This window comes from Arachis ipaensis, chromosome B08 (assembly GCF_000816755.2).
Source record: "Arachis ipaensis cultivar K30076 chromosome B08, Araip1.1, whole genome shotgun sequence".
Classification (NCBI taxonomy): Eukaryota; Viridiplantae; Streptophyta; class Magnoliopsida; order Fabales; family Fabaceae; genus Arachis; species Arachis ipaensis.
The window spans coordinates 118,418,532-118,428,691 of NC_029792.2; the positions used below are offsets into that span (position 1 = coordinate 118,418,532).

General features: G+C 31.0%; 2 protein-coding genes across 2 annotated transcripts; one reads left to right on the forward strand and one right to left on the reverse strand.

Moving 5' to 3' along the window:
• Positions 2,300-6,137, reverse strand: LOC107612736 (probable protein phosphatase 2C 52). The gene is made up of 8 exons (XM_016314458.2): positions 5,807-6,137; positions 5,362-5,464; positions 5,188-5,247; positions 4,912-5,073; positions 3,676-4,777; positions 3,471-3,588; positions 3,165-3,388; positions 2,300-2,750 (listed from the first exon to the last, which is right to left on the reverse strand). The coding sequence occupies exons 5-8, from the start codon at positions 3,802-3,804 to the stop codon at positions 2,445-2,447; spliced, it is 777 nt and encodes a 258-aa protein (XP_016169944.2). The 5' UTR covers positions 3,805-4,777; positions 4,912-5,073; positions 5,188-5,247; positions 5,362-5,464; positions 5,807-6,137; the 3' UTR covers positions 2,300-2,444.
• LOC107611566 (probable indole-3-acetic acid-amido synthetase GH3.1) lies at positions 7,169-8,217 on the forward strand. The gene is made up of 2 exons (XM_021109840.1): positions 7,169-7,482; positions 8,160-8,217. The coding sequence occupies exons 1-2, from the start codon at positions 7,181-7,183 to the stop codon at positions 8,203-8,205; spliced, it is 348 nt and encodes a 115-aa protein (XP_020965499.1). The 5' UTR covers positions 7,169-7,180; the 3' UTR covers positions 8,206-8,217.

The window sequence follows — 10,160 nt, forward strand, 5'->3', positions numbered from 1 at the left end:
ATTATTAAACTACTTATCAATTCTCAATCGAAAATATTTTTAATAATTTTAATAATAATAATAATATTAATAATATGATAATTATATGATAATGGCACCGGTTATTAATAACCAATTTATATTTCTCTAAATAAATTTATTTTATAAAAATATCTTTATTATAACTATATTACAATATTACAATTAATATTTAATGAATAATACATAATTATACTAATTTAAAAAAATATCTTTGTTATATATCTATTCTATTATCTTTATTCTTTTTTTTTAATTTTATAAGTTGGAGTATAGTTAATCAAGACATCTAATAAAAGGCAGGAATATATAAAATTAGTACAAAATTATCATTTCAATGACCAAATATAAAAGAGTTTCAGAACTTCAAAAGAAAATATTCAAGAGCTCCGACTGCACCGTCGCATTTGACCTTTTTCATCAGTATTGAACAACAATGAACGTGAACATGCATGTGTCCTCAATATTTTACAACTCTTTACCTTTCTTACATGTTAGTCGTCCTGCATTGTTATTAATTCTACTGTGGATTTATCTTTCTTTTACGATGACAATATATATATTATGTAATCATATGAAATAAAACAAGATAATTAAAATAAAATAGTTTTCATTTTATATGATTAATTAATGCGGAAAAATAGAAACCAATATAATAATTAGGTACCACCGTACCAGTGTAGGAAGGCACCTGTTTCATTGAGTTATCCAATAATAATACTAAGCCAGTTACAATTATTTATATCATAATAAATTTCGATCACAGTGAATATTGTACGGAAGGGGGAAGAACTGACTTTCACCATGATACGCCGCTGTTGGTTCATTTTAGGGTGCCGTAAACACAGCTCTGTTATGGTTTTCATTATTCAATATAAAAAGGAAACAAATTAGAATTATTTTCTTACAAATAAAGTTGATATTGATTCCATTTATTCAACTACTTAAATATTTTTATGACTTTACTCCATGTCTCATTAATTAGATTGTTATATAGTTTAACATTTAGTAATCAAGTCCTTGTATCTAATTGGTTTAGGTTCTAGTATTTCTAAAACTATTTGAGTCTAGTCATTATCTTGTTTAATTTGATTTTTTTGTCCCTAAAAAGATATGATAATTTAGTTTAGAGCTTATTGAGTATCAATCACGGTAACTTTTTGGCTGCCACAAAAAAGGGAAAGACTTTTTGACTGCTAAATTTTATCCTTTTGTTTTTTGTATTTTATATAGCCTCTAAAATTGTCCACCGATCATAAGTAGCAACATACACTACAAAAAAAAAATTGATTAAAATGACATATAACACTGATATTATATGAAAGTTAATATAACTGCTATAATTTTTTATAGGATTTATTTAATATGTGTTTTAAAGACATATGTTAAGATAATAAATTAATTTTTTTAAAGCACAAAACATAATTTCTTATATATATTTTATTTGAATTAAATTATAGATAGTTGATTTTTTACATTATTTTTATGATCTACTAATTCCTGAAATTTGTAGTAAAATTATTATGATCTTTAAAACTATTTTATTTAATTTAATATCTATAATTTTATGTATATAATATTTATAGTTCTATACATTAGCTTCAGAATTCATGTTCGGAAAAAAAAGGACAAAATAATGCTAAAGAAACCTTAGGCATAAGATTATTTTGTAAAGGTCTTTGATCAATACCAAATACAATCAAGCCAAGTAGCTAGTAAAGGTGAGTTTCAATTAAAATTCGGAAATCTACAAAAGCGTATAATAAAATTAATTTAAAAATTTTAAACCAATCTACAATAAATTAGTTAAGATTTTTAAAATAAAATCTCTGGGTTAAGAAGATAAAAACTCTAGATCATCAATACTCAATAGTGACAAATTCAATCTTTCTAGCATTTGAAATAATTTTAAATTTGTAACCAATATTTTTAGGAAAATAGTTAATAAAACTCAATTAATTTTAATCCGTAGGAGTGCTAGGATAATTTTATATGATCATTAAGATAATAAAAAAAATTAATTTTTAGAAGTAATTAACTTTTATAACAAGATAATTCCGAGATATTGTTATGCTATATAATGATGAAATGAAATCATATTTTGCATTAAATAGTTCCAATGTACTATACTATTGCTATTAAACATAACATTTTGCCTTATTGGAGAAAATGAACACATTATAGTATTAATATAAGTCTTTCCCTTTTTTGTAGCAGCCAAGAAGTTACCGTGATTGACACTAATAAATATTCTATGAGGCTTGCTTTTGCTTTTCCTCAGAAAATCTAGGAAGTTGGACCAATGAGTTTACTCGGGTGACACCTTCCAGACCCGACCAATTTTGATCTTCAGCTGCTACTGCTGCTGAAGCTCCATCCTCACCATCAACAGATATTCCTCCATAGGTTTGATTTTCTTCCGAGGTTCATACAGTGAAGTTCCTTTGCAAAGAAGGCTCGGCCTTTTGACCATCATCGGACTCAACTGGATTACCCGAATGGTTGCTTTGGATTGTTGCAGAAGAATAGCATTGCTCATCACAATCAGATTCCACATCCATTTTACCATCCAAAAAAAGGCATACAACAGCACAATCATCCATCTTTGACGTGGGATACTTGAGTTTCCACTCTCGGGCTGCAGAATCCACCAGAACCCTTGCTGTTGATGCTCGAGTTGGTGCCGTGGATACTATCTCAACCACCTCTTCATTGCTTAACACATCCCAGACCTGCACAAAATACCAAGATGGATATTAAGCATAAGTAGCCTTAAAAAAAACACAGGAACTAGTTAAAAATTTTTCAAGTGTTGGATTCAAATTCATCATATCATATGTCTATTCACTTACAAAAGTAAACATACACATAGATGAGAATGACAGCTTTTCTTGCTTACATGGGTAGAACTATTATGCATAGCAAAATTTTCCTACAGCAAGTTATACATAGCTTAAACTAAGTTACTTTGCTTTGATGACTTTCACATGGTCCAAAACTACAAAACAAGAAAAAACTATGCATCTAGGAAACAGAAAATGCTGCAAATGCTCTATGCTGAGAGGCTTTACCGATAATTGTAACATTACTGTGGCAACTGAGACCACAAGAACAAATAAAAGCAGATATATTTTCGAAAGCCTTACTCCATCCGAGGCAAGAACAATGAACTCGTCTTTGTCTGTAAGAAGCCGGTAAGAAAATTCTGGTATAGAAATGACACCGTAATCCTTCAAACAAAAATCGCCAAATGCTCTAGCCATTGCTAATCCAGGTGCATCATCAAAAGGTAACCACACCCTTGGAACTTCTGGTTCATCTTGCAAGGCAAATACCCTGCCCTTGCACCTTTTGATTCTTTCAGCTTCCCCTGTAAAAAATTCAGATAAGCTATCTCAAAGCAAAAACATAGACTGAACTGATAAAGGATGAACAATGATGACAAAACTAACTTGGCAAATCAGGTTTCAAATCAATTGTCAACTGAATTGCCACCATGGAGTCATTGCTGTCCTTGGATCCCATGATTGCTCGGGAATCCCCTATGTTGCTCATGAACAGATTTGATCCCTGGAAAGTGAACAACATAGAAGTGTCAGTGAAAAGAAGCAATGAAGTATATGCAGCAATTGAATGCACTACTCATTGAGCTGCTACCTGCTTCACTATGGTTACAGCCGTGCTCCCACTACAGAAACAATCCAGATTCGGATGAGACCTTAGCTCTTTGTCCATGGCCTTATACGCCTTCATGAAAGCTTCTCTCCACATGGAATTTACTAACATGTGAAACCAAGTGATAGAATATACTAAAGATATGTAGGATGATTGGTCCCTCCTCAAGAATCACATTGACAACATCAAACTCTGAGGCTCCTGACATTAATTTAATCCATAAACTATGCATTGGAAAACTAAACTTAAGTAGAAAAAGCAGAGAACACAAAAGGCTTCAATTTTCAAAAGGGTTAACAACTAAATTTCTATGCATTTTCTTTCACAGAACAGAACATAAATCTTCATAGAATAGAATATCAAAATAAAGAGTAAGGCAACACACTTGTGATAGTGTCCAAGTTTTCTCATTCCATAGCAAGGAGGAAGAATATAACGAACAAAAACCAATTTTTTTTAGACAAAAAGCAAACAATTTTGGCCTAGAATACACACAGACAAGAAAGGACACCAATTTATAAAATGTAGAAATGAGAAACAAAATACAAGAAGAAATAGCCTTAAATAAATTAGCATAAGCATTGATAGAGTCACACCACCTATATAAATAAACCACATAATGCTGTTTCATCCAGCAAGTGCTAATCACTATATCCAGATCGAATTATCCATTACGTCTGGCTTTTAATTACAAGCCATGATATGGATTTGGATTGAGGATATTCAAATTTTATTATCAAAACTAACGAGGCTTGATGTAAAACACAAGAAATATTTGCATATTTAATCTGTTATTGAAATATTCATAGCCAACTAAGACAATAAACCTGTCATGACAATTGGAAAGTAAAAAAGAAAATAAATCAGTTTAACAATCTGTTACTGCACCTATATCAGAAGGTATTAAATTGCCTAAAATGCTCAAACAATGATTCAAGAAATAAAAAATTCTCATGGAGTACAACCAAACATTAAATTGCTACTGGTTTTTCTTTGATACACAGTCTAGCAGTCCCCATCATATATCAACCTCAATGCACGACTGCATCCCATTGAACTTCGGATATTGTCCTTGTTGTACAACCTGTTCTCCACAGCACAAACAAATTTGAGATCAAAAGAAAGGAATTCAGCGAATCATAATAGATATCAAATAGTTTAAAATTTACTAATCACTAAGTTATAACAATGCAATAATTCATCTCTTATTATTGATACCTGTAATAGCCACTGATTACTTCCATATGGTGGGATGGGAGCCCCATGGCTATTAATCAATTATGAGTCACCTATTCCAAACCCTAACTGCACATATGCATTTACTTCTGTATTTGGCACTGCTGATGTATCTTGAGAAGTCATAGGGTCCTTGAGAAGCTCCTAAGAAAAAATGATACATGCAGTCAAAATTTCTATCAAGTATAACTACAGCATAGAATTTACCAGTTTATTTTAATTCGTGTAACCACTAATGTAATATTGTATCTTACTAACCTCTTCTGTACCGAAGCTAGCTTGCGTCCCTTGAGAAGCCATAAGGTCTTTGGGAAGCTCCTATGACAAAAGAAGGCATAAAGTCAAACTTGCTATCAAGTATAACTACAACATAGAATTTAACAGGTTATTTTAATTCAAGTAAAGCATAATGCCATTTTGAATTTGACTGACCTCTTCTGCACCAAAGCTAGCCTGTGTGCCACCACCAATCTTATCATCCAAATTGTCACCCTCATTCTTCACAGGACAATTCTTCACTGTTTTCCATTACGTCCTAATAGCATTGAATTTGCAGGGAGTCGCTAAGACAGTAATAAAGCAAGAATTTTATATTACTGTTTCCCTTTCATCACTACTTATTTCAAAATCCATTTATTTTAGGTACTAGTTTTTTGCATAACCCATTTAATTCTGTTTGATCCCAATTATACAATTATTAATAAAATAGTAAAAAACCCCAAATTTGGCTTCAATTATTCATACAGTTCATCTTTTTATGAATACACATGTGCCCATATTGGTGATCTTCACTCAATGTGATTATTTTTGACAAAAAAATCAAACACAGCAACCAAACACAAAAGAGACGAACAGGAAAATTTTTTTGAAAACTCACCAAATTCGGACCAGGTTGTGCGAAGGAAGCCGAGGAGTTGCTGAAGGCGAGGAGGAAGTCGGGGACCTGCTGCTTCGGTGTCGGTGTCGACGGGCGCAATGACGGCGCGAGACTGACTGCGAGGCAGTGACAAGATACGGAGCGGCGACGACGTCCAGGTCCGGGAGCTGCTGCTACTGCCGCCTGTGACGACGACGGCAAGGAAGGCACGCGAGATCGGATACCGGAGGAGACCGACGACGAGCTTGTCGGATGATGCTGATAGAAGGAGAAATCTGGGCTCGCGTCAATGAGATATGAGAGATGATAGAGCTTCTGTGAAAGTGTGAGGTTGAGGGAGGAGAAGGAATTGTGAAACGACATAGTTTGGTGGATTGAAGAAAAGGACAAAAAAAGGAAAAAAATCGGACCGGTTTATTTAAACCAATTGGGTCAAACCAGATTTAAAGTATTTGGTTTAAAAATAAATTTTATTAATTGTTTTTATAAAACACCAATTATAGAGTGACACGTCAGCAACTTTAAAAAAAATTGTTTTTGCCAACGTTATGTGAGTCCCCCTTTAGTTTAAATCTTGAAAATAAATTATTATATTTTTTAGGATTAAAATCAAATATAATAACCAGCTTTGCTAGGTAGACAACAACATAAACAATGGGTTAAAAATTTGGCCCAATAAAATTAATTTTATTTAGTAATTTAAAAATTTTTACCATTCAATATACTCTAATTTACCAAAGCACTAACTTCTCTTCCAAACCCTCTATTGTCATCCGTCGCCGCCGTCGCTTGGTCGTCAACAAACTCCTATCGTCACTGTCGGAAACCTCCTCACCGCCGCTGATTCGTCAACAAGGACCTTCATCGGCGTCGCTCTTCTCCAGACCGAAAACGAACGGCGTGAACCATGAACTACAACTCAAATTTACTAAACATAAATAAACTTAATTAATTTAAATTTTAAATTTTAGAATTAAAATTAATATTTTTTACTTATTATTTATGTTGTTAAAAAAAGCGTTGTTTCTTGTAATTTTTTCATAAATATATGTAAGTTATATCAAAACACAAAATTTTTATAAGGTTAAAATAGAATCATCTTTGGATGTTTGGACTGAAATAACAAAACAAAAACTAGATTACGATGGTAAAACGCTTCTATTCTGTAATAAGTAGATAGTAATAATTAAGCTCTAGCCAGCTTAAATTCAATAAAATTCAGATACTAATAATAACCGAGACTGCCAATGAGTAACAGCTCAAATGGCATAATCTTCTCATACTCAATTAAGAAGTTGCGAGTTCGAGTCTCTTATCTTTAGTAAAAAAAAAGCATTTTCCACATTTTCCACTATAATCAACTTGATTCCATTGATGGCTTGTGATTCTGCACCTGCTTGTGACGAGAAGAGCGCAAAGGCTCTTCAGTTCATCGAGGAGGTCACAAAAAACACCGACTCGGTCCAGGAGAGAGTTTTGGAGGAGATTCTGCGCCAGAACGCCGATACAGAGTATCTGAAGCGATTTGGCCTAAACGGAGCCACTGACCGGAAGACCTTCATGTCCAAAATTCCTATCGTTACTTACGAGGATCTTCAGCCTGATATCCAACGCATTGTAAATGGTGACCGCTCTCCAATCTTCTGCGCTTACCCAATCTCTAAGTTCCTCACGAGGTATGTAATTCTGTATATACACATTGATCACAGTAACTATTGGAAAGTTTTCACCTGTTCCATTCCACTTTATTGGAACTAAGCTATACCAAATTTAATCACCGTCCATTTTATGAATAAATTAAATGGAAGGATCAGATTTGGTGGATATAAATCTTTGTGTGCATAACACGAAATGAATCAGCGTGGAATCAAACTGATTGATCCATTTACTCATTTATTGAACATGATAATGTCTAGCTTGTCCTAATGAGCTTTTAAGCCAGCCGTGATATTAATGTGAGTCGATTACTATATTGTTTGTTCAGGCTAGTGGAATTGAATGGGCCGCATTTTGGACCGTTTAGAATAACATAGATAAAAAAATATGTTTTTTTAAAAGAAGAAACAAATTAAGCCCATTTACATGTTTTGAAAATAATGATTTTAGATATTAAAAAATTATGTTATTACTGTGTTTTAATGTATTTCAAAATAGTAGGAAAGTCTATTATTATTGCCAATATATTGTCGAGGTAGACGTTGAAAACCCACATTGCATGAGAAGTGAATATTGAATAATTTATTATTTTTTTATTATGAATAATTAAAGTTTGATTTGAAATTAATTGTTATATTTTATGTTGTTTAAATTCATCTTTACTAATGTTTTTCCTTGTTTAAATTTTGTTTTAAAGACGGACACAGTATTACGTGGTGAAAAGCACAAGCAGGGACATGTAACATGTAGGTGAGTCTCATTTTTTTATAGATAAATATAATTAATAAACTAAATAAATTTAAATATTATATGAAAGTCCTAAATAAAAAAACATACGCATATTTATATATATTTGTATGTAGATTGAATTCATAAAATTTGAATTATATTTTTTGGTATTAAATCGAATCAATGTGACTGAAATTAGTTAGATAAATGATATATAAATCGAAATTGGTAGTTTCGATTTATGAAGAAATAAAATTCGATACAAGTAAATCAATACATCTAGACTCAAGTAAATTTGCATGTGTCGATTTACTTGTATCGAATTTCATTCCTTCATAAATTAAAGTTATCAATTTTGAATTCCTATTTATCCTACTAATTCGAATAAGATTAATTCGATTTAATACCAGAGAAAGTAATTCTAATTTGATGAATTCAATTTACATAGAAACTAGCGGCTCAACAGATACAATCGTGCTTTTTAGAAATAGTAAAAAGTAAAAAGATAAAATAGTTTATTTTTTTGTCTTCTTTATAATTATTCACGCAACAAATATAATTAAATAAGGTATAGATTACCAACCCTAAGAGGTACAGACAAATTCTAATGAGACAGTGGCGCAAAAAAAAAAAAAATTATATGTGATGCATATGATATTTGTGATACATATATTTTCATACTTAAAATAGTGTCAAATTTTGTTTTTTTGATGAATTTAAATTCTTTTTTTACTCATATAACCCTCAAAAATAATATATACTATTACAGTGTCATCTAATATTTAAATCTGTTTAGTTTATTAATGTTGTTTATCCTTTTTTTATAATAGGCCTTTGTACCCAGTTGAATCATACATATAGATGTTCAAATCCTAAAAATGTTATAAGTAATGACAAAAAATATATGAAAACAAAAATTAACTCTAAACTAATTTTAAATTATTAGTAAATTAAGTAACAGATAAAAAATATCTTACTTTACACATATTAAAGTAATAATTGATAATTATTTTCAGTTTAATTTCAACAAATTTAAATATTTTTAAGCTGTATATATTATTTAAAATAAGTATTTAATTATTTATTATTTTATATTTATTTACAAAATTGTACTTGCTACATAAATTTTTTATTTAAAATATTTAAATAATTTATTTTTGGAAATTTTGTAGGTGTCCTTCTAAGCATTATTTCGTTTATTAAAAATAAGCGTTTATTAAGATTTTTATTTTTTATAAACAACGGAATTAGTTTAATAAGCATTATTTGTTTTTTTATATGTCACTCACATTTTTTATCTTCGCTCGAAATAAAAGAATTATAATGTGTCTTCCCTCCCCCTAAATTCATCACTAACTTTTGTTGTTAGTAAATAGGCACAAGCATGAAATTTTAAAATCCAGGACATGAAAGAAACTCTTGCTATTCCCATAATAGGTGTCAACATAGAGAAAAACTACGTGGCTTTTGTGAGGACTACACAATGGTTGGAGATGACCATCAGTCCAATTTTTTTACCATGTTAAACCTATTAATTTTGGCGGGAAAGGTTGCATTTTCTTGAAAAGGTGCGCTGTTGCAATTCAATAATGATGATGCTATTGTCAGTCTAGGTATAGTGCAGTATAGATGAAGAAAGTCTACAAAACTTGTATCCTCCCATTCAAAATGCCAAAAGGTTTTCTAACAGGGATCAGCGACCAAATCTTTTAGCTTGATTTGGTTAATCCGATGCTCTGTAGTATTTAATCATTTCTCCTTGAAAACACTCGTAATTAACAATTTTTGCAGTGTGATGAGACTTCAAGTTTTGGCAACGGTAGAATTGAAAAATAAAGTAAGTGCACAGAAAATAAGTTATCATTGTTTTATTTATTTTTATTTTCGACAATATATCCATACATTAATTTTTTTTATATATTTTTAATTCTGTTATTCTATTTGTTTATTTGGATAAAACTTGCTAAAT